The 23,119-nt window shown below is 43.4% G+C and overlaps 1 protein-coding gene across 1 annotated transcript in view; it reads left to right on the top strand.

The window, feature by feature from the left end:
* LOC109887922 (cingulin-like protein 1) overlaps window positions 1-22,081 on the top strand; it is a 33,371-nt gene extending 11,290 nt beyond the window's left edge. Inside the window, exons 9-19 of the mRNA XM_031811387.1 lie at window positions 9,431-9,637; window positions 10,412-10,516; window positions 10,842-10,994; window positions 11,124-11,294; window positions 12,761-12,922; window positions 14,562-14,651; window positions 16,923-17,006; window positions 17,264-17,388; window positions 17,834-17,942; window positions 19,774-19,937; window positions 20,334-22,081. Coding sequence (XP_031667247.1) covers window positions 9,431-9,637; window positions 10,412-10,516; window positions 10,842-10,994; window positions 11,124-11,294; window positions 12,761-12,922; window positions 14,562-14,651; window positions 16,923-17,006; window positions 17,264-17,388; window positions 17,834-17,942; window positions 19,774-19,937; window positions 20,334-20,472 — 1,509 coding nt within the window. The 3' untranslated portion in view covers window positions 20,473-22,081. The remainder of the gene's footprint in view (window positions 1-9,430; window positions 9,638-10,411; window positions 10,517-10,841; window positions 10,995-11,123; window positions 11,295-12,760; window positions 12,923-14,561; window positions 14,652-16,922; window positions 17,007-17,263; window positions 17,389-17,833; window positions 17,943-19,773; window positions 19,938-20,333) is intronic.
* Window positions 22,082-23,119: the final 1,038 nt, after the last annotated feature.

Genomic DNA, 23,119 nt, shown 5'->3' with positions numbered 1-23,119 from the left:
AAGAGGACCACACTGACGAGGCTAGAGGAGCATTGTGTTGACTAGGTGTTGCCTGGCTCACATGCTTCCTGTTTGTGTCAGGACCTGGAAGTCCTCTCCTTGTCCCGAGCTTCCTCCTGCTGTGGTGGGGGTCTACACAGCAGCCAGCCCCTTCTGAGATCATTTTCTTGCTTGAAAATAATTACTTCCATTTCTGGGGAAGATTTTGTCATCAAGAATTCGCCACCAATGCTTTATATACAAGTGACAAGATTGTGAGATTCAAGATTCTGACCTTATTGTTACTCAGTATTCAGACAGTTTGGCTGCTATCAGTTTATCCTCAGTAATTTGGGCCTTTCCCCTAAAATACCAATCCATTGTTAGGTTGTCACACACAAAAACTTTTATAGTGGTTACAGCCTACTGTACTTTTAACCACCAGGCATTGGCAGAATTGAAAGTAATGATAATTTCTGCATGTGTGAGTGAGCGACCTCACAGCCTGCTGAATTGCTTAGTATAAAGTGCGCGCGGTCAACCATTCATCTGTCCTGTCTCCCATCGAAACGCTGCTCCTTTCTCCTTCGGCCATGAAATGTGCATTGATAGGGCTGCCCCATGCAGAGAATAATGCTGGAACCTGGAGCGCTAAATCGTTCCCGTTGCCCGTTAATTGCAGTGGCAAGCCGTCACTAATCTAATGAGCTGTAGTTCATGAGTTGTGCAGTGTTCCTCACTGTTCCTCCTCTCTCTCTGTTCATCCATTGAAAGGGCAGGGATAATTGTGGACCTCAGTAGATGAATGATGAGTTTGTTTCACACAATAATAGCAGCAGGGGTTTGGGATATGCTGAATAAAGTGGGTCAGATGAGTTATGGATTGGACATCTCCCTGAAAATATGTGTGTTTGTTTTGTGTCATTGTATTTTAGGTTCAATTGTATTTTTATTTAGTTGTAGCATGGGCCATTTTTTAGATGTTAATCTATAGAGGTAGAACCTATAGAGGTCAAACAACAATATTCAAAGAGAATCTATAATCAGACTGTAGTCTACTTACTATAAGTTACTTATTGTAGATCAGTTCTGTGTATATCAGGTTTTTCACAACAGTGAGACTTGAGGGAATGTGAAAAATGTGAACTGATAAGGTGCAGTGAGCAGAGAGAAGGGTGTGTCAGAGAATGTTCCTGGCTGGTTAGAGAGTGTGCACCCAGCACACCCCCTCCCTCCTGCATATTCTGTTACAATGCTCCAGCTCTGACCAGTGGGTGGGGTCGGGAGGGGTGCGACGTGACCATGCCTCTTCAGGGGGCTGCTGTTATACCCCCTCTCAGGGACATTCCTGATTCTCAACACTCTCAGAGGGCCACAACCCCAGACCCCAGACAGCCCCAACCTGTAGTAGTCCCAACCCCACCCTTTAGTACTAGCCCTAGCCCCTAGTTCCATTTCTAGGCTCAACCCCATTCCCAGCTCCAGTCCACTCTCATCCCTCAGCCTTGATCCCCTCCACCCTACTCATACAGTCCCTGTTGTATTTTCATTCCTAAATGAATTAGCCCCAGTCAAAAGCCTTAGCCCTTATAGCCCTATCCCATACATCCCCTGACTCACTGGCAGCCCCATCCCCCAGCTTCTAGCCCTCCACTTGAGTGATCCCTGCCTGTCTTTATTTTCTCTGTGACTCACTTATTTTTTTGTGTAATCATTGAAGCCATGTGGCCTGGTGAGCACCTCCTCAGGGCTGTTTGAAGGTAAAGAGTCCCACAGGAGGCAGTGTGTTTCCTCAGTTGATGATAGCGCTCTGCTGTGTTCCCTTCCCGGCACAGCTGGAAGGTGAGGATTTACTGGGACGGGAGGGAGGGAGGAAGAAATATAGGGATTGATAGAGGGAAGGGATCTCTCTGGAAATCTACCAGCAAAAGAGAGGAATGGGTATCATAGCCAAAGTTCAGCGCTTTTTGTGTCCATCTGTTTGCTATCATGTTCTTCCCTGTTTGAAGAATTTGTCTTCAAAAAGACTTGGGAGTTAGGACGGTTTCTCAGAATTGTTTAGCTGAACTGTGATATGCTGCTGCCTGTAATGTTCTTCCCAGAAATAGTTTTTCACTGGCTCATTGGATGCACACCCATTTTGGTTGCATCTCCTTGAACAGAGCTGGTTGTTTGTGTGTGTGTAGTGAGAGAAGTTGTTCCCCTGCCATGTGAGGGTCGTGCCTGTGTGAAAGAAGGCTGTGGCCTGAATTCACGGGCCTATTGTTCCTCTGCTGCGTCACTGCCTGGCAGAGCTGAGCTGGTGGGGAAGGAGCCTACTGTGCCAAAATGCATGCAAGGCTTTTGGGATTCCAACAAATACCCCCAGGAGTGTGGAGGAGAGGGTCAGTGTGCTCAAGACTGTGATGTACCGCAGCTTTAAGACCAGGGGCAGAAAGCTAAGGATTTAACTCACACACACCGAGACTTAGGAAATATGTGGTTTCTCCACTCAATAGGCCGTTTTGTGTTGGTACATTGCTTTTAAACATCCAACAGAGTAGGGAGTACAGTCAAAGTATTTAACATGGACTTACTGTCCAGTGGCGTAGTCTGCTGAGGTTGCAAGTGGCAGTGGTCACTCTCCCTCCAGCAGGATCTGACCTCAGCTCTGACATTCAAAGTCCAGTCATTTGACTGTGATTTTTCCCCAGCCCGACCAGGCATCATGATTCCCCAAGGTCTGGCTTTTGTCCAAGAGTGAAAAGAAGTACTATGCTCAATGTGAGTGTTTTGTCCTACCATAATGACTTTCTGAAGGGTCTTTTGATATTATAAATCACTCTGGGTTGGCCTCACATCAACCATTTAAGATCATAATAGAGGCCTCCCGGGTGGGGCAGTGGTCTAAGGCACTGCATCGCAGTGCTAGCTGTGCCACCAGAGACTCTGGGTTTGAGCCCAGGCTCTGTCGCAGCCGGCTGCGCCCGGGAGGTCCATGGGGCGAAGCACAATTGGCCCAGCGTTGTCCGGGTTAGGGAGGGTTTGGCTGGCAGGGATATCCTTGTCTCATTGCGCACTAGCGACTCCTGTGGCGGGCCGGGCGCAGTGCACGCTGACCAGGTCGCCAGGTGTACGGTGTTTCCTCCGACACATTGGTGCGGATGGCTTCCGGGTTGGATGTGCGTTGTGTCAAGAAGCAGTGCGGCTAGGTTGGGTTGGGTTGTGTTTCGGAGGAAGCATGGCTCTCAACCTTCGTCTCTCCCGAGTCCGTACGGGAGTTGCAGTGATGAGACAAGACTGTAACTACTACCAATTGGATACCACGAAATTGGGGAGAAAAAAGGGGGTAAAAAAAAAGATCATAATAGAGTACTGTGTGTGTGGACTTTGACATTGTGTCATCCCACTTCCCAGTGGTCTTCTTTTGAAGCCACTGGCCTTCTGGCGAGGTGCTACACAATAATAATGCCACATTCTGGGGAGGCTTGGAGTTTTGTGACAGTAAATGTTAATTCTCTGGTTCCATTTTTTTGGACACAAAAGGGCCAGTTTCCCACAAAGCTCTACTGTGACTGCCTTCTCACTGCACTGGCCTATTTCATTCTCTATTAAACCCAAACATCCCTGAAATCCTATCATTTGGCCATTTAAAAAGGTTTCTGTTTTCATGTCCCGAAGGACAAGACAAGATTTGATGGCTGGCATCTTATGGTGACTGGAGAGATGCCAGTGCTCCTCAAGCAGCAAGTTTTAATTTCCACTGCAAGCTTTTCTCCCAAGCCATCACAAACCTGTCTTTACTAGGCAGACACTAGTCTATGTGCCTTTTGTTGGAGAGCGACGCTATTGTAATGCATACCTTCTTGCTGGTGAAACAAACTAAGGCTTATTCATTGCCAGAGAAGAGCTTGAGTGATCTGTGGTGCTATTTATTTTCCTTGAAGACAGAGTACATGGTGTTGAATACCGTTAACCTGATATCACACAGGATATGACCTGTTCCTGGAAAGACCTTGGTCATCTTTGTGCTTCTATTTAGTCACGATTGCCTATCTTGACTTTCCCTCTTATCCCATGTTTACGTTCCATTGGGGAGAGCACATCAATGGAAGTCATTTGAAAACAGGACCATAATGCTATGAGGCTGCATCAACCTTGACTCACAGTACCCTCTAACTAAGGTAGTCTGAAGTAAACAATTATGAATTATGTGATGTTGATTTCATTCACTTGTGATTGTGGCCAGTATGTGTCTGTTTGAACGATGTCACCACCAGTGTGTTGTTGTAGCTGAGGTAGAGGGATATCCTGTGTTTCTCTGCATCCCGGCCTAGGTCCTGGGTTAGGTAGGGGGAACACTCTGCCCCTCAGCTCCTAACTAAAGCCTTTTCGTCAGGGATACTGCTGGGACATTATAGCAACTTGACAATGTGTCAGCTCAATCAAAGAAGTGTTGCTTTGTACCTTTCCCAAGGCCATGGTAGAGCAGAGGGAGCAGAACACTGTGCTCTACTATAGTTACTTATTTTTGATTTACTGCAATCTTACACTGTGAGTGTTACTGTCTGAAATAGGTATTATTTCTAAAACTGTGTGAATGCTTCATGCCCACAACAGTGCACTCATAAAAGGTTGTGTTAACTGTTGTAAATGCATGTGATAGTAAACACATAAAATGTGTTTAGGGGTGTGCCAGGTTTTTTACATGAATCTCTGTAGTATAGATGACACCAGTTTGTCTGTGACAACCAATCAGAGGGTATGCTACTCACTGACAAGGGCATGAGTACACCACTATCTTTATTTTCAGGATTTGTTTAAAAATAAACATTTTGATTCAGTTAGTCAGATGATACTTTTTTGATGCATTGTGGATTTAGAGTGGATTAACTGCCTTGTCATTTAAAAAAGTTATATTTATGTGCCTATAAATGTGATTTAGAAGTGGGCCCTGCTGGGTGTGGGATTACCCTGGCAGGTTTCTTATGGACCGTAATTGGTGCAGGAATATCAGCAAACTCCATTGTTTGTTCCCTTGGCTCCAAAGCAGATTCAGCAGGGGTTTGTGTGTGTTCCCAGTGACCCGAGAGCACCCTGAAAAAGCTGATTGATTTGAATCTGAGCTCACACACTGGGCGATGCATACTTCACTGCATTGTTAGTGCCACTCTTTTTACTGGCCGCACAATGGTAGTTAATGCCTGACTATAGACAAACAGTTTAAGAGTGCACAAGACAGCCCTTGAAATCAAACTCACAAATTGTTAATTTTGAGGCTTTGTAACAGTCTGAGTGAGTACAAAATGGCAAACACAAGGAACAATGATCACCAGGGCACCCTGTGAATTTCCACCACCCATGGGTCTTTCTCCACTCCCCCTCTGAGTGGTAGTGCCCAGACTGGACTCTCAAAGAACCCAGGGTGGGAAATGGGACAGTGAAAGAGGGGGTAAGGGGATGTTTGTATGAGAAAAAACTGAGAACTCAACTCTACATTTTCTGTATGTTCACCTCCCCCTCAACTTGCCCTCTACCCACAGCCCCAGTTGATTACATTTTGAATACAGAGAAGATACTACAATCTTCACATATTCCAGCTAAGTAGGCTATGTTTTTCACAAGCTTCTACCCCCTGCTGTCCTTGGATTCTGTAAAGTCCTAGACCGGTGAAAGATGCCTAATGTTTTGAAAGAGATAAGAATGCCTTCGTTGACACATTTTAAGGATATTTTTTTGTGTGGGAATATCCTCGTCTGGTTTATAGGTAATTCCAGTGACACCTGTGTCGTGTCTTTGGCTATGCCGGATTAAGTGATATGACATGCTATTATATAAAATAATTTCTCCGCAATTAATATCACCTGATTGAGCTAATCATGTAAATGTAATTAACTAGAGTCGGGCACCACAAAATAATATTTATTGAGCTATTATCTTCCGAATAAACTCGTAAATACAAAATTGGGTTTAATAATTTATTTACTAAATACCTAACTAATCACACAGAATTACACATACACATAATTAAATCATAACTTGATTACAAATTACGTCATAAAGGAAAACGTCCCTAGCGGCGGAACAGATATGACAGCTTGTTACACAAAGGAAAAGGGGCTGGGTTGAGTGAAAGAGCGGGAAGACTGAGGAACAAAGGGAAGAAGCTGTGCTATCGTAAATACAGTATCTTATGCATTTTAAATTACCGCCCATTTGGAAAAAGAAAATGCAATAAATATTTACTCTGAGCTGCGCTTCGATAGGTTGGTGGTAGATGGAAGGCCGTGTTGCCCAACCGAGTCCTTTGAAGAATGTCTCTGGTGGTCAATTGGATACGTTGTAGTTATGTCGTTGTGTGGTAGACGGGATACTCTGTCTGTTCCTTCCTAACCTGCGGTTGCAGCTGCAGTTGCTAACTCAACGGCTAGGAGGTATCACTTCTGTAGTGAATAAGAGTTCAAAGTTCATACCATTCGCAACCAAAGCTCACGCTGATGTTGGCTTCGTTCTGTAGTTATTATCTGAACCATTCTGACATAGGACCGTCATCCTACATCCCCGGAACAGGAAGTTCTATTGTCGTCAAGGGCTTATATAGGAAGGGAGAGGAGAGTTTTATAGCCCATGTCCCTTCACAGGGCTGCTCAATCAGTGGCCCGCCCTATCTTATGAAAACCCACATCTCACATTTTAGAAGCTAAAATCACATTTCATCCCATCACAAATAATTTCATATTCAAACATTTAAATTGAACAACAATTCCATGTGAATCCAATAACTCTGATGTGTAGACTTTCCACTGTATAGTTTGTCATCTTATCATTGATGAGAATGTCTCAGATGACAACCGAACTGACATCATATTCATTAAGTACCACCGCATATGTTCAATTGTTCGGATTACCAGAATATAGTTCATTTCCCCCCACCTACTGATGTTCCCAGAATCTCTATGTTAACCAAGGGTTTTGCAAATGTAACCTCAGTAGGGTAGAGAGAGGAAAAAGGGGGGAAGAGGTATTTATGACTGTCATAAACCTACCCCCCCAGGCCAACGTCATGACAACTGCATATCAGTGAGTCTGTGTACTTGCAGGCTCCCCCTGTGCCCCAGCTGACCCAGGCAGGGATAAGGGTGTCGGGGAGGGGAACAGGCCCAACAGGCCTCAGTGGGTCCTGGAGGTGGTATGGTTAATGATCTGTCTTCTCTGCTCTCCCCTCAACTGGGTGACCTTAACCCCTCGCCTACCACCCTCCGCTCAAACACTGGAACACCAAGCCTCAGTGACCAATGAGGGTCCTCCACTTCACCCAGTGGTGAGGGGATGAGTGAGGGGGCGAGGTGGTCGGACTTTGGACGCTTTCAGCTCTGTGGACAGATAATGAGTCACTAAGGGACCATAGTACAGTGGTTCTAATGACATATGAGGGGATTCAAACACATTCCCAAGCACTAAGTCAGATTCCTTTTAAGACACCCATTTAGTAAGACATATGTATCTAAACCTATGACTGATGATCACAGGTCTTGTAGTTTCATGTCATTAGCTGTCTGCTATTTATCATGGTGTTTCATTAGTGAATGGTTTTCACTCACCACTGAGGGCGTCAGCGTTGGTGCTCACCTGGAGCACAGTGTGTGTGTGTGTGTGTGTGTGTGTGTGTGTGTGTGTGTGTGTGTGTGTGTGTGTGTGTGTGTGTGTGTGTGTGTGTGTGTGTGTGTGTGTGTGTGTGTGTGTGTGTGTGTGTGAGAAACAGATGCGTCAGTGTGCGTGCGTCAAGTGTGAGTGGAGTATGTGACTGGTACGTGCGTCAGGTGTGTGTGTGTGTACACAGGCTTCTCTTTGATCTGTCCAGTGAGAGGTGCCTGTCTGCCTGCCTGCTTGTCCAGGCGAGGCTAAGGGGAATTGAACCACAGTGTGTTAATCTGCACCGTTTGCCTCTAATCCCCCTGGGAGCAGACATTCCTCCTCATAATGAACATGCTAAGTCCCTCCCTGCCTGCATACTGTATAACAAGAATGGGGAGAAAACTGATAGCCTATATTATAAACTGGGTGATTCGAGCTCTGAATGCTGATTGGTTGTATACCACGGGTATGACGAAACTTGTATTTTTACTGTTCTAATTATGTTGGTAACCAGTTTATAATAGCAATAAGGCACGTCAGGCGTTTGTGATATATGGCCAATATACCACGGCTAAGGGCTATATCCAGGCACTCCGCATTGCATCGTGCTTAAGAACAGCCCTTAGCCGTGGTATATTGGCCATTATTGCTTAAATATCACCTGTGTTTACAGAATCATGTTTAGTCAATTAAATATAGGCCCAGTACTGTAACGAGAAAGGCCAGGAGCCACGTGATCTGACTAGGAAAAAATCTGGGCCTTGGGTATAACTTTTATCTAGGGCTTCCAGTTTTTCCTGGTTAGGAAAAATTCTGGCTCTTTGTATCAGTAATGAACCCCATATGGATGTCAGTTCCTGGTTGTTTCTGTGGAGGCGTGCAGCACGGGCATTTCTCACTGTAGTAAACAGAACAAGAAACTGTCAAACCTGTTGTCTGGCATTCTGTCAAGCATAGCCTCATTTCCAGATATTCTCGTTTCTGAACAAATATGTGGGAGCCTGGCTGCTACTATATCTTCATAAGCTGTCACTTTCAGGATATAAAGTAAATCCCTCTCTGACAGAGTAATCACAGCAAAACCTGCTATCTGTTTTTCTATGCAAAACTTAATGCGGGCCTAGATAGAGTGCTGTGTGTTGTTGTCAGCTAAGAGGTTACATGAAGACAGAATTCAGGTTTCCCAGAGTGCATTGACTGCTCTCCCTTAGGACAGCAGCAACCCAGACAGGCTAGCCAGGGCAGGCTCTCCATTGATAAAACTGGGCAGAGGCAAAGCACACAGGGACCTCCTTTCACACTGTCCTGCCACAGCAGCCAAATTCATACAAAGACAGGCTGCCACCAACAGTGGGTCATCTAATTATGGAATTTGATCCTGTTTAGTGACAAGCGGTGAACAAGCGAGAGCCATGAGGCTTAAGCAGCAGCCCCACAACTGTACAACTCTGGTAGGTAAAGCCATGGAGACATTGGAGTTGGTGCCCAGGGGGCAGATTTACTGGACTGGACCATTCACCTCAATCTCCCCAGCCTTTTGCGGGTGACATGCTGTCTTTGTGTGGGCCAAGCTACATCAGTTCAATGGCAAGTGAATAGAGACTTAGATTTATTGTCATGCATCCACCTCTTAAATCTTCTTGAGCTTGTTATGAAGGAATTGTTTTGGGAGTCTCTTTGCAGAGGAGTTGTGAAGGAATTTGAGTTGCCTTGTAAATAAGACCGTAGACTTTTGTTTTTAACCAGTTGTCAAGCCAGTATTGCGTCCTTTTCTGTGCAACGTTGCATCTTTCGACCCTGTATTTACTTTGCACTGACCCTTCTGTCTGCTCTCCAGAGCAGTGCTGCAGTGGACAAGGAGAAGGCTGAAGTGGAGGCAGCCAAGGGGGCAGTGGAGGGCCAGGCGGGACGTCTTAGCCAGGAGGCCGAGAAGCTGAGAAAGCGGGCACAGGAGCTGGAGAATGAAGTGGCCAAACTCAACCGCATCATCGATGATGCCAAGCTACAGGAGAGCAAGCTGGGGGACAGAGTCGGCCGGCTTGAGGTGAGGAATAGATAACCTAAACTTTTAGAATTTGGATAATCAATCAGATGTTGACTGAATTATAGTGCATAAAACATTTACTGGCATGGACAAATAATGAATGGAGTTCAGAGATTTTGGTGGGAATGCAGGTATAAAATGTATTGCCAAACACTTGCTCTGTCTACCCTATACCATTGGATTAAAAATAAACACGCATGGCTCTAGATTACACCTATCTAAACATACTTTACATTGTTTGCGAGATCAGACATAATATCACTATAATCTAGAGTGTTCATTTTCAGAAGTGGCTTTCATTCCAGTGCATGTAATTTGTTAACATTTCAACGGTATTAAATTATTTCTTTCTTAGCTTTAGTGTTCTTATAGATGCAACGGAAAGACAATGTATTCCATTCAGCCCATTTCAGGCGTTACCGGAGTGTGTTTGACAGGTCATTACAAACATTTCTGCGGTCTTAACGTTAACCAATAAAACAAATAGGCACAAGCAAATTATGAAAGAGTCGTAGGAGTAAAATGAAAGCAATCAATCCAGCAAGATTTAAGTTACAAGTGGATTTTGCGTTCCTCTAACACAGGAAATAGATGGCTGAAAAAGACAGATCCTCGGGTGTAACATGAGCTGCTAGTTATATAAAGGAGAGCCACTGTAAACTGCACAGGAGTGTCAATCAGATTGACAGGAATAAAACTTTTCACATTGAAGATCAGATCTGTTACCTATTGTCTAATGCTGGTGTATGTTAATGTGTATGTGTAAACTCACAGAGAGAGAAGAGGCAGCTGGAAGAGTCTTTGGAAGAAATCAAGGAGCAGGAGGAGGAGATGTCACGTGCCAACCGTGCTCTGACCACGCGGTTAGAGGATGTACAGGTAAGATTGACCAGGCTTTGACCACGCGGTTAGAGGATGTACAGGTAAGATTGACCGGGCTCTGACCACGCGGTTAGAGGATGTACAGGTAAGATTGACCAGGCTTTGACCACGCGGTTAGAGGATGTACAGGTAAGATTGACCAGGCTTTGACCACATGGTTAGAGGATGTACAGGTAAGATTGACCAGGCTTTGACCACATGGTTAGAGGATGTACAGGTAAGATTGACCAGGCTTTGACTACAAACTTACTGGTATAATAAAGCATAAGTGCTGGTCCTCCTTACCATTCTGACCCATCTTTCTAAACTCTTTCTGTTACAGAGGAACTTGACCAAGCTGAACCATGACCACAGAGAGCTGGAGGAGAGGCTGAAGGAGGAGAGGAGTCAAAAAGAACAGTTCAAGAACACTAAGAATGAGATAGAGGACGAGAGGAGTCTGCTGGACCGCACAGTGGAGAAGCTACAGAGGGAGGTGAGTGGACCAACTAAAGGCCTTCGGACATCCTTGCTTTAGTCAAACAAATATCACACCACAGGCATGTGTCAGTGTGTTCATGCATGTCTGTTTGTTAGCAAGGCTAACTCTACCTTCTCCCTGTAGATGAGTGAGATCGTTGAGGCCTCTCAGTCATCCACCCAGGAGCTGCAGGAGCAGATAAATGTGTACAAGGAGAAGAACCGTCGGGAGATGGCTGAGCTTCAGAGACAGCTAAGGGAACGGGGTGTGGAGCTGGACAAGTCCTGTCTGGCTGCTAAGTCCCTGCAGGAGGAGGTGGGTTGGCCAGTGCTTCCCATGACAATGGAGGATGACCCATTGTCCTGACTCTGTGTGTTGTAAACCCCAACTCAGGGTTTGTACAGTGAGGTCATGGCTTTGGAATGTGTGTCCTCTCCCCTCTTATACTTCCCCTTTGCCCTGAACTGGACCGGAAGGTCACAGCTGTAGAGATGCCTGATGGTATTACAGGGTTAAATAGGTTAGATAATGTATATTTTCATAGATATCTGTGGTTTAGCATGAAGAGTTGGAGCTCTGGAGGGTGGGAAGAGAAATCTAAATCATTGTTTTTCTATGGGTGAAGCATCAGAATGTTTCAGCGATCTTGAACTTCAGACAATAGGATGCATTTATGAACCTCTTTTAATTGAAAAAAATATTAAAGTATTAGCTGTGACTTTATCTTACATCACATCCATTGTTCTCATACATTAAGGGAGTTGTAGCTAGGTAGGCTTATGGAATTTGGAGTGAGCCTCTGTAAAGTTCTTCATGGCATTTTTCCTCAGTTGAGGAATTCTCCAGCTAATGTTTTTATAATTACTATGGTTCATTTTCACAATCTAGCTCTAACCCCTTAGTAGCTGTGGTCTGCCCCGCATAACGTTGTTATAACCCAGGACCACTGCTCATTGGGTGTGGTTTGACCTACTAAACACATTGGAATGTTTTTGTTGAATATGGGATAAGCATTGCTTATTTGATCTAATAATGTCCTCCCTCATTGTCTGTCTGAGTTACTAACCCCTGCAGAATGTCATTAAAGAAAACCTATTTCCTACAGCAGGTTAAAGACAGGTGGCCAGACTCAGTCCAACACAGTCCAAACTCCATTGGAATTGTGTTCACTTTTTCCATGGAAACGTGTCAGTTTTACAGAAGAGAGATGCCTTGCTGCTAAGGGTTCATCTTTGTGTTGTAGTCTACCTAGTGTAATGTATATGCACAGATGGGATATGCTGATGTATCTTTGTCCAGCTGGTCTACAGGAAGAGGGGGATGTCGTGACATAGTTGTGAGAGCTGGAATGACAGACCACACATCCTCCTCTCCTCCCCGCTGATCCATACACTCCTCTAAGGCCTGGTGATGAGGTCACTGTTTCATCTGCTTCAGATCTCCAGTCTGTCCCAACCCCCACATATATCTTATAAGCATGCCTATTAAGACCTGCTAAAGACAACTGTGTTTTCTTCTTTCATCTTCTTCACACACCTGGCTAGTGTTTGCGAAAGTTTCTCTTAAGTCACTATTGTTAAAGGAACAGATGGCATATTGTGGCCACTGCTGAAATTGCATTGCTAAAGCAGACATGACAGGTATGGATGTTACTGTAACAGTATGACAGGCGTGGTTTATTTGTTCGCTGTGGCGTACTACTAAATGAGTAGGAGCCATTCACAAAAGCTGTTGTTCATTCCCATTCTGTTTTAAAAGTATGTGTGGTGTGTGTCCTGCAGCTGAGCCACATGGAAGAAGATCTGAGGCAGTGTAAGAGGGAAAGGGATGATGCGGTCCTCAAGGAGAAGGTCCTGGATCAGAAAGTCTACCACCTGGAGGTGGAGGCAGAGACCAAAGCCCACTCCAAGGATGACAAAATCCGACAGGTCAAACTCATGGAGGTATGGAGGAATATCTTAGTTATTAATTTCACATTGTCTCTAAATTATATACTTTATACATGTGTTCATGGAGACTTTCTTCTGCCATTTAAAGTGTCAGCCTTTTTGTGCTGTGTTAATTGGTTATCTTTGAGTCTTCAGTCTATGCTAGTCCTTCCATTTCGTCTCTGTTTGTACTCCAGTCCTGAGGAAGGAACAGTTCCCAGTTAGCACATAAGGTTCTGAGAACCATGTTTCTCAGAGCTTGGTGAGAGCAGGGTTGTCCTATGGTTATTTTGCATACAACCTTCCCACAACTTTCTGGGAAGGGTGCAGGATAGTTGCTTGGTTTTAGAACATTTAAGGAACTTAACAAGATAACATCATTTTCTTGGTATTTCATTTCTTTAAAACAGAATGTTTCCTAAAAGTTAAAACATGGTTACATTTAGTAAAAATTCTCGTAATGTTCTAGGAACGTTCTCCAACTGATTTGATATTGGGCATGTTCTCAAATAGTTCAGAGAACGTTAAGAAACAATGTTGTTCTGTGGGTATTTCAGTACTTGCTGAGTGGGCTAATTCCATTGATAGAGAACAGAAGATTATTGATGTTTTTGAGAGATAAGCAGCATGTTATTATGCACATCTGATTAAAATAGTATGCACGTGTTCAGTGTGTGATATTGGAAATATGGATCTGATTGAATGCGCATAGCTTAATTGGCAGGCCCTCATTGGTTGTTGGCCAGGTTATTCAAGTGTGCTACCTTTGAGCTGGTGCAGATGGACTCAGCTTGGAACCGGCTATGTTGTATCCGCTGTCATGTTGGAAATAACCGTTTCTATTATGTTAATGCTTTATACTTGCTAGTTTCTCTTTGCAATATCTAAAAATAACCTCCTTCCTTCAACAATTTATTGTTTCGAATCTCACTGATGACATGTCACAATAAAATATTACTGTCTAAATTAATTTCTGTGTCCTATCTGTGCTTGGAGACAAAGGGTTAAAGCAAAATAAGATAGCAGTATTATTAGAAGTGTTTCAGTGAACATTTTAATGAAATTATTCAAAAACCTCCAAATAACCTAGAAATTCCTTTCTCAGACCGTTAATAAAACCTCCTAGGAAAGCATTCAAGGAACCAGAGTAAAACATTCTCAGACCGTTAATAAAACCTCCTAGGAAAGCATTCAAGGAACCAGAGTAAAACATTCTCAGACCGTTAATAAAACCTCCTAGGAAAGCATTCAAGGAACCAGAGTAAAACATTCTCAGGAACTCCCTGCAACCAAAAAAATGCACGTTCCCAGAACAGGCAAATTTTTTATTTCTGTTCTCAGATTTAAAAAAATAAAAAATAAAGTTTTGTTTTACCGGTCAGGAAACGTATGGCTTTGTTCCCATAACCAATGTGAAATCAAAAACATACAATCCCACAACTTCCAAGGAAACACATGTGCTAGCTGGGTTCTTACCGGAGTTTGTTATAGACAGAAGTCATGTGTACTCTGCTGTTGACTGTGGTGTGATGGCAAAACACTGCAGAAGGAAATCTAAAGCTGTCATTCAGAAAAGCAACCCCATGTTTACAGCAAGGTCAAATAATAATGTCATTGGTATTACCATTGTCAATGTTGATGCTGTGTACTGCAGGACAGGATCAATCAGCTGGAGCTGGATCTGGATGAGGAAAAGCAAAGTGGAGACCTGCTGATTGTCAGGATAGACCGAGGAAGAGAACAGGTGAGTCTATTACCACTATTACCTGACTGACCACTCGAACTGACCTTCAGTCAGTGGGGCATTCTAACATTCATTAACCGTGGTTCACCAAGGTCATTCACCAATTTGTCTCTTGACTCTCCTGTGACCGGGAGTCACACTCCTAAACTCCATTAACTTCATTATCATCTGCAAAAGACAGAAAGCATTTCAAGTACAGTCATTCCAGAGCAGCTTGGCATAATGTGACATCTAAGCTTACACCCCGTATCAGTTCTTTGTGCTTGTCTGCCATCCCCTCCCGCCATTGACAGCTCAAATACCCACACACACAGACCTACACACCGAGCCATTCTTCATTGCGTGTGTGTGTGCCCCCCCCCCCCCGTAAGGAACAGCCGCCCAAAAATCCCACTATCCCAGTTAATTTGTGTTCTAGAGAGAGCAGAGTGATTATTGCCATGTAAGAGGATCTTGCATAATCGTTCAGTTTGGCAGGCTGCCTGCTCGGTGTAAAAGCGCCAATCCAATTTTCATGCATCAGTCACAAAAGACCCCTTTTAATGCACCACCTCAGCCAAAATATGCACACTGCCAAATGTATCGAGTTGATGGCTATGGAGTTCACTTAGCTGTGACTATGGGACAAATCCAGGGACAAATCCATTTATTGTGGCTGATCATAGTTCTCACATCCTGAGGGAGTCAGACCTAAACACTGCAGCTTTCCTTCCCCTCTGATAAACCTGCTGATGTGGCCATTATAAACTCAGATTGAGATAAGAGTACATGCTCCCTGAAGAAAGGGTTGTTGTCAGAAAGGGTTGCTAACTCAGATCAGGAGACTGTTGGTTCGGTGCTTTTTCATGAGGAAGTGACATTATTCCAGATACAATTCATGTACAGGACAAGCTCTTTCCTCTAGGATGTATTTTGTATTATTCAACACGTGCTAAGGGCATTTACCTCCAAGGTTCTGCCCTATTGCAATACCTCTGCAATTCACTGTGCTCTCATTGATTTACATGCTGCCAGTGCAATCATGATACATTCTTCAAGTCTAACAAAGATAGGACTAGTTATTTTACGGTCAGGTTCATTGTCCCGCAGTAGTAAGATTAAAGGGCTAAGTCTGCACAGTCCTCCAACCTTGAAATGGATGGAAATGTAAAGACCTGAACAAAATATGAGAGGCCTAGAAGGAATGAACAAGTACTTACATTTCCTTAAAGGCAAGAAACTCCTGGCACAGAGAAAAGAGTAGCACTAGACAAAGTGGCATCACCGCAACACTGGGTCAAGGTGAGTTGCCAAGGCAACAGTGGCATGGTGTACAGTCATGGTGAAGTGGATGGGGTTAGGATAGGAGGATGTGGTGGTCAGTGGGAGAGGGGGACGGAGAGAGTGGGGTCTGCATGGCCATGATGGCTGGAAGTGAAGGAGGGTGGGGGCGGCAGGAAGAACACCTGCGCCTCTCCTGGCACCAGGTGCTCTTCTCCTGTCTAAATGAGAGTAATCTCTCCTCCCGCCGTCTCTCACAAAGCAGATTAGTTTCTGCTGTATGTTCCAGTCTGCTGAATCAGCTCCCTCAAGCATTGCACCGGGCACACCAGTTATGTGGCCCATCGCTCATCAGAGCAGCCCACTGTCACACACTAATTGGCATAAAATATCACCCATACTAAGCTCCCCTTGCAAAAAAATGTGTCGATTAGTTGTCTTTTTTCCATCCTCATCTGTATTCCCTTCTCTTGAACTAGTGTCTCTCTCTCTCTCTCTCTCTCTCTCTCAGATACAGTGAAGTAGTTTGAGTTTGTAATTATAACTAATTAAAGCAAACCAACCAGGAGTCAAAGGTTGTTTATTATTCTTGGTTGCTAATCTTTCACAGAAATAGTCAAGCTTAAAAGCTAACATTTACATTTTTCTCTGTCTGGTTTTTGGAGAGAAGTTCAACTCCCTGAGGAATTGTGGGGCTTAAGTGCATTCCTAGCACTAGCTATGATAGGTTAATCTAAATATAACTGATTTACCACTCTGAGTCTATCTGAATGTACATTACTGAGAGCTGACGTGAGATCAGTTCAGGGGAATGCAACCAAATAAGAATATCCAAAACCCCAATTAGCTACAGGAAGGCTCCTTTCACCTTGAGTAAGACACTACAACAACTGCACACCTACACATACAGGAAGGGTTCTTCCTACCGACACACAAGCAGCCTCACATAATAATTGTGTTCTCAGAGTGTGTAACCATTGCGATGACAGTCCTCTCCGCTCTGGTTGACAGGTAGAGCAGATGAGGAATGAACTCCTGCAGGAGAGGGCTGGCAGACAGGACCTGGAGTGTGACAAGATGACTCTGGAGAGACAGGTACACACTGCTCTGTTCTACCCACTCCTTCTTCCCTTCCTGTCTGGGGCGAAACAACAGCAGTCTATCTGTGAAAAGTACATTAGGCTCATACCAAAACATGCACTCATCTAATCCATCTCTGTCTTTTATCTTTCCTTCTCTGTCTCCATCTCTATACTCCTGCTCTGAAAATGGTCTTGTTGACCAAAACATTAGCTAAATAAAGTAGGATTAAGACTGCGTATCAAAGTTGTTTCTCACACTGTTTCTAACAGAACAAGGACCTGAAGAGCAGAATAGCCCATCTGGAGGGCTCCCAGAAGTCTAACAAGGAGGGCCTGGTTAGCCAGCTGGAGAGCCGGATCCAGGAGCTGGAGGAGAGGCTGGAGGGAGAGGAGCGGTATGGTTAAGGTTGGGGTAGGGATGGGTTCCTAGCGAGAGATGGGGTTGGGGTTGGTTTGGGTTCCTAGCGAGAGATGGGTTTGGGGTAGGGATGGGTTCCTAGCGAGAGATGGGGTTGGGGTAGGGTTGGGTTCCTAGGGAGAGGTGAGGTAGGGGTTGGAGGGAGAAGAGAGGTCCTGCTACAGGAACCAGTGCTGCCTACAGACTCATTACAGAAGCTGTCTGGCTTTCATAGTAATTAGGTCACATTGCACTTAACATTGGTTCATTGGGTAGGTTAGTTTAGTTTTACATTCTTAGGTCATACTGCATACTATGTGTAGATGTATGCAGTATGTGGCATATGGCCAATTACCTTGTGGTTTCCAGAGCGTTCTATGTACTGCTACAGTATGTGACATGTAGCAGATCGGTAGTCTTACCCATGGTGCTGTGTTTTCTAGGGACCGTGCCAACCTGCAGCTGGTGAACCGGAGGCTGGAGAGGAAGGTGAAGGAGATGATGATGCAAGTTGATGAAGAGCACCACTCACTGCAGGATCAGAAGGACCAGGTCAGGATACAACATGCACATATATATATATACAGTGCCTTGCGAAAGTATTCGGCCCCCTTGAACTTTGCGACCTTTTGCCACATTTCAGGCTTCAAACATAAAGATATAAAACTGTATTTTTTTGTGAAGAATCAACAACAAGTGGGACACAATCATGAAGTGGAACAACATTTATTGGATATTTCAAACTTTTTTAACAAATCAAAAACTGAAAAATTGGGCGTGCAAAATTATTCAGCCCCCTTAAGTTAATACTTTGTAGCGACACCTTTTGCTGCGATTACAGCTGTAAGTCGCTTGGGGTATGTCTCTATCAGTTTTGCACATCGAGAGACTGAATTTTTTTCCCATTCCTCCTTGCAAAACAGCTCGAGCTCAGTGAGGTTGGATGGAGAGCATTTGTGAACAGCAGTTTTCAGTTCTTTCCACAGATTCTCGATTGGATTCAGGTCTGGACTTTGACTTGGTCATTCTAACACCTGGATATGTTTATTTTTGAACCATTCCATTGTAGATTTTGCTTTATGTTTTGGATCATTGTCTTGTTGGAAGACAAATCTCCGTCCCAGTCTCAGGTCTTTTGCAGACTCCATCAGGTTTTCTTCCAGAATGGTCCTGTATTTGGCTCCATCCATCTTCCCATCAATTTTAACCATCTTCCCTGTCCCTGCTGAAGAAAAGCAGGCCCAAACCATGATGCTGCCACCACCATGTTTGACAGTGGGGATGGTGTGTTCAGGGTGATGAGCTGTGTTGCTTTTACGCTAAAAATAAGGTTTTGCATTGTTGCCAAAAAGTTCAATTTTGGTTTCATCTGACCAGAGCACCTTCTTCCACACGTTTGGTGTGTCTCCCAGGTGGCTTGTGGCACACTTTAAACGACACTTTTTATGGATATCTTTAAGAAATGGCTTTCTTCTTGCCACTCTTCCATAAAGGCCAGATTTGTGCAATATACGACTGATTGTTGTCCTATGGACAGAATCTCCCACGTCAGCTGTAGATCTCTGCAGTTCATCCAGAGTGATCATGGGCCTCTTGGCTGCATCTCTGATCAGTCTTCTCCTTGTATGAGCTGAAAGTTTAGAGGGACGGCCAGGTCTTGGTAGATTTGCAGTGGTCTGATAGTCCTTCCATTTCAATATTATCACTTGCACAGTGCTCCTTGGGATGTTTAAAGCTTGGGAAATCTTTTTGTATCCAAATCCGGCTTTAAACTTCTTCACAACAGTATCTCGGACCTGCCTGGTGTGTTCCTTGTTCTTCATGATGCTCTCTGCGCTTTTAACGGACCTCTGAGACTATCACAGTGCAGGTGCATTTATACGGAGACTTGATTACACACAGGTGGATTGTATTTATCATCATTAGTCATATAGGTCAACATTGGATCATTCAGAGATCCTCACTGAACTTCTGGAGAGAGTTTGCTGCACTGAAAGTAAAGGGGCTGAATAATTTTGCACGCCCAATTTTTCAGTTTTTGATTTGTTCAAAAAGTTTGAAATATCCAATAAATGTCGTTCCACTTCATGATTGTGTCCCACTTGTTGTTGATTCTTCACAAAAAAATACAGTTTTATATCTTTATGTTTGAAGCCTGAAATGTGGCAAAAGGTCGCAAAGTTCAAGGGGGCCGAATACTTTCGCAAGGCACTGTATATATATATATATATATATATATATATATATATATATATATATATATATATATATATATACATACACATATATATATACATACACATACATACATACACACACACACACACACACACACACACACACACACACGCAGCTGTGTTAACCCTTGGTGTTCCTCTTGCAGCTGAACCTGCGTCTGAAGGCCCTGAAGAGGCAGATGGACGAGGCGGAGGAGGAGATTGACCGGCTGGAACACGGCAAGAAGAAGCTGCAGAGAGACCTGGATGAACAGCAGGAGGCCAACGAGCAGCTCCAGAGCCAGCTCAAATCCCTGCGTAGCGAGATGAGGTAAAAATGCTAAATACACATGGCTAACAGAAGACGCTAAGAACATGCTCATTCTGCTTTGGTATTTGTTCACCTAGTTAATTGTAATGCAGCTCTAGCCAGCTGAAGCTAACAGTGTGCACCAAGAGATTCCACAGTGTAAAGCACATGCTTATGAAGTTTCACAGGGGCACGCACATTATGTAAACCCACTGTAAAACATCTGAACATATTCCCTTCCACTGCTCTAGGGTATTACTCACACCTTCCTGAACAATGTAGTCTAACACGAACATAGTCAAATGCAATGTGTGTAGGCTTTAGCCCACTTTCTCTCAAACTGTAACTCTTTCATACTGTGTAAACTACCTCACCCAGCCCTCCACACAGAATAACACTAGTTTCCCCTCCCTGAAGGCGTAAGACTAACTCTGCTCCTCTGGACGACGATGATGAGGATGACATCAGCACGGACGGAGAGACCTACTTCCGCTCTTCATCTGGCTATAAACGCTCCTCTAGCCAAGACAACATCATATCAACATTCTCAATGTGAACCAACACAATGAAGAGAATGTTACTAAAACTACAGAAGGACCAAGTGGACTGACTCCTATTCAGAAAGACCACTTTCAGGTCACGACGTGCTTTTGGAAAACTGGTCAAATAGCATAGTGATGTGTGTTTGCTTTTCCTTTCACAGTACATAGATTGACAGGGAATGGTTAGATAATAGTTATTGATTAATTACAATGTCTTGTAAATGATTGATTATAATTTAGCAATAGTTGAATTATCAGCACAATTTCTAAGTTCTACGTTAATCATTGCACGTGTCTTCTTACATCTTATGAATGATCCAGCAATGAGATGTAAAGGGAATCCAATTATTCACTGTGTAATGCACTGTAAAGGACAGCATTCTGTAACCTCTTATGCCTTTTTGAAATGTATTAATCCCTCACTAGATTTTATATCCTTAATCAAATATGTCAAGCCGCTTATCAAGTCTGATAGAAACAAATTTAATTTGAAACATTCATTTTTGTATTGTGCATTAGAATATCAATTCAATTTTGTAATGAAGTCAGGCAGAGTGTAAGGTCTTAAATTGATTTGAGTGAAATATTTGCTATTTATTTACTGTTGAATATATGAAGAAATGGCTGAATGAAGGGCAATATGTTTTTAGGGACATTTGTATGAGGGATTCCTCTTTATACAGATGCTTTTTTGTATCTTAAAAAAAAAACTGAATAAGGAATAGTAATCCATCCATAATGTTAGTGTGGTCTACAGAAAACATCTCGGTTTTATCACTTCTGTTTTCAGGTTTATGACTCCTGACTTATTGCAGTATTCAACCCTGCCTTTATTAAAATAAGATACAGTAGAACTTTTATAAAGACTGGTTAGATCACCGTTCTCAAATCAACGTTCTACTGTGTATTTTTAGTTGGGCTTTTCCACTAACTACGGGGACTGCTCTGTTACTCCTGAGGTTATTGTTTAAATCGTCAATTGTCCATTATTTTTGCATTATAGTAATTAACACATTCCTTACTTTTGCTTAAAAGTGATTCATCTCTGTATTTCATAGAAATATGACTTTTACCAGAAACATGTTACAATGTGAGAAGAAGCTATTTATGTTTATGGTATATCCTCCAAGAACTAAACAGTGTTAATATTGGACATACGAGTCAATCTACTGTAAAATGAACAATCTTTTTTGTTGTTGAATACCTGTGTTTGTATTTGCTATGTGGATCTGTGGGGAGCATATTAATATGCTATATGACCATACAGTCAGTACCTGTTATAAGCATCTGTTGTGCCTATATATTATCTGTTGGAGGGGACTGTCCTCTGTTATGCAAGTTTATATGATGAGGGAGTTTCTACAGGTGAGCTGTATTGACAATCGATCTGTTTAGCTACACTGTGATGATTTGCACTGTCTGAGGGATTATTTCTGAAGGCGTCCAAGGCTGTTGCCATATGGAATGAAGAAGAGGCCTTTGGCTGTGTGCCTCCTCCGGGCGTTTTGGAGTGGGGGGGTTGAGAAGAAATACTGCCGCTACCTCTCTGTATGTACACATCTGTACTTTGCTGAGACTAAAAACCCTGCTAAAATGAAATAAAGTTATCCTTAGTTAATCTCACATGCTTATTGTCTCTGTAAATCATACTGCTGATCACACCTGTCTCTTCTGATCTATTTAGGTACACAAAATAAGCAACTTTGGAGAGTGTTTAGTTGTATGAGGAAGTTGAAAGGATTGACCTCAGTGGTGCGTGAATGCTTTATGATCCTCTCAGTGTGACCTCATTCATCCTACTTATTATTTTATCGTCTGGCCAAAGCAGCTGTGTCAATATCAGCCCCCCATATTTAATATGGAACTCAGTGGGCCAGTATTTTCCTGCTGAAGCCTATTGATCCTGTGTCCAGCACCTGACATCAAAGTACAGCAGGGCAGGTCCTCCAAGGTCTCAGGGGTAAAGGACATGATTGATCCCTTGTGTTAAAGAGATATGCACCCTCCCACCATATGTGGAAACCAGGCTGCATTAGGAGATATGACTTCATTATTTTTTTAAATGTATTTTACAGTTGACTACAGAGGAAGAAAGGGAGTAGAGACAAGGCTTTCTTATCCTCTCAGCAAGGCTGGCAGGTCATTGTTCCCAGGTCGTGACCTGCATTTGTCGCCATTCTGTGGAGAACAAACAAATCAACCTTTTAAATGCATGGGGATCATCTCTGGCCCCTCTGTCAGCCCAAGCAGCATACACACTGGGAGTGCACTGCTCGGGGTGGGGCTTTTGTGAGGGCTTTACAGAATGACCATTCTTGAAATTCTTGTCCTGTGCTTGGTTGAACTCATGCAGTAATTGGTGAAAGAGGGAAGTGGGGAGCGGGAAACTGTCATGAGGTAGTAGCTTTACAATTACAAAATATTAAGCTGTCGTGGTTGGTGGCAGTGGTGATTTTCTGTTAAAAGTATTGTACCATGATTTCAGACACAATTTTTTTTAGTTCAGGTCTCAATTGTATAACTTTTATAATTTTTTTGTTGAGATTGAAGAATATCTTGTTCTTTCAGATAATATTGAACAATGAAAAGAAGTGGTCCGACCAACTATTTATAACTTTCTCAAAACTGTACATGGTACTCTGCTGACCTCTAGCTGTAGAA

The sequence above is a fragment of the Oncorhynchus kisutch genome, linkage group LG3 (assembly GCF_002021735.2).
Source record: "Oncorhynchus kisutch isolate 150728-3 linkage group LG3, Okis_V2, whole genome shotgun sequence".
NCBI lineage: Eukaryota > Metazoa > Chordata > Actinopteri > Salmoniformes > Salmonidae > Oncorhynchus > Oncorhynchus kisutch.
Note: the sequence above shows the minus strand (reverse complement) of the source record. Positions and strands in the feature narration are given on the sequence as shown.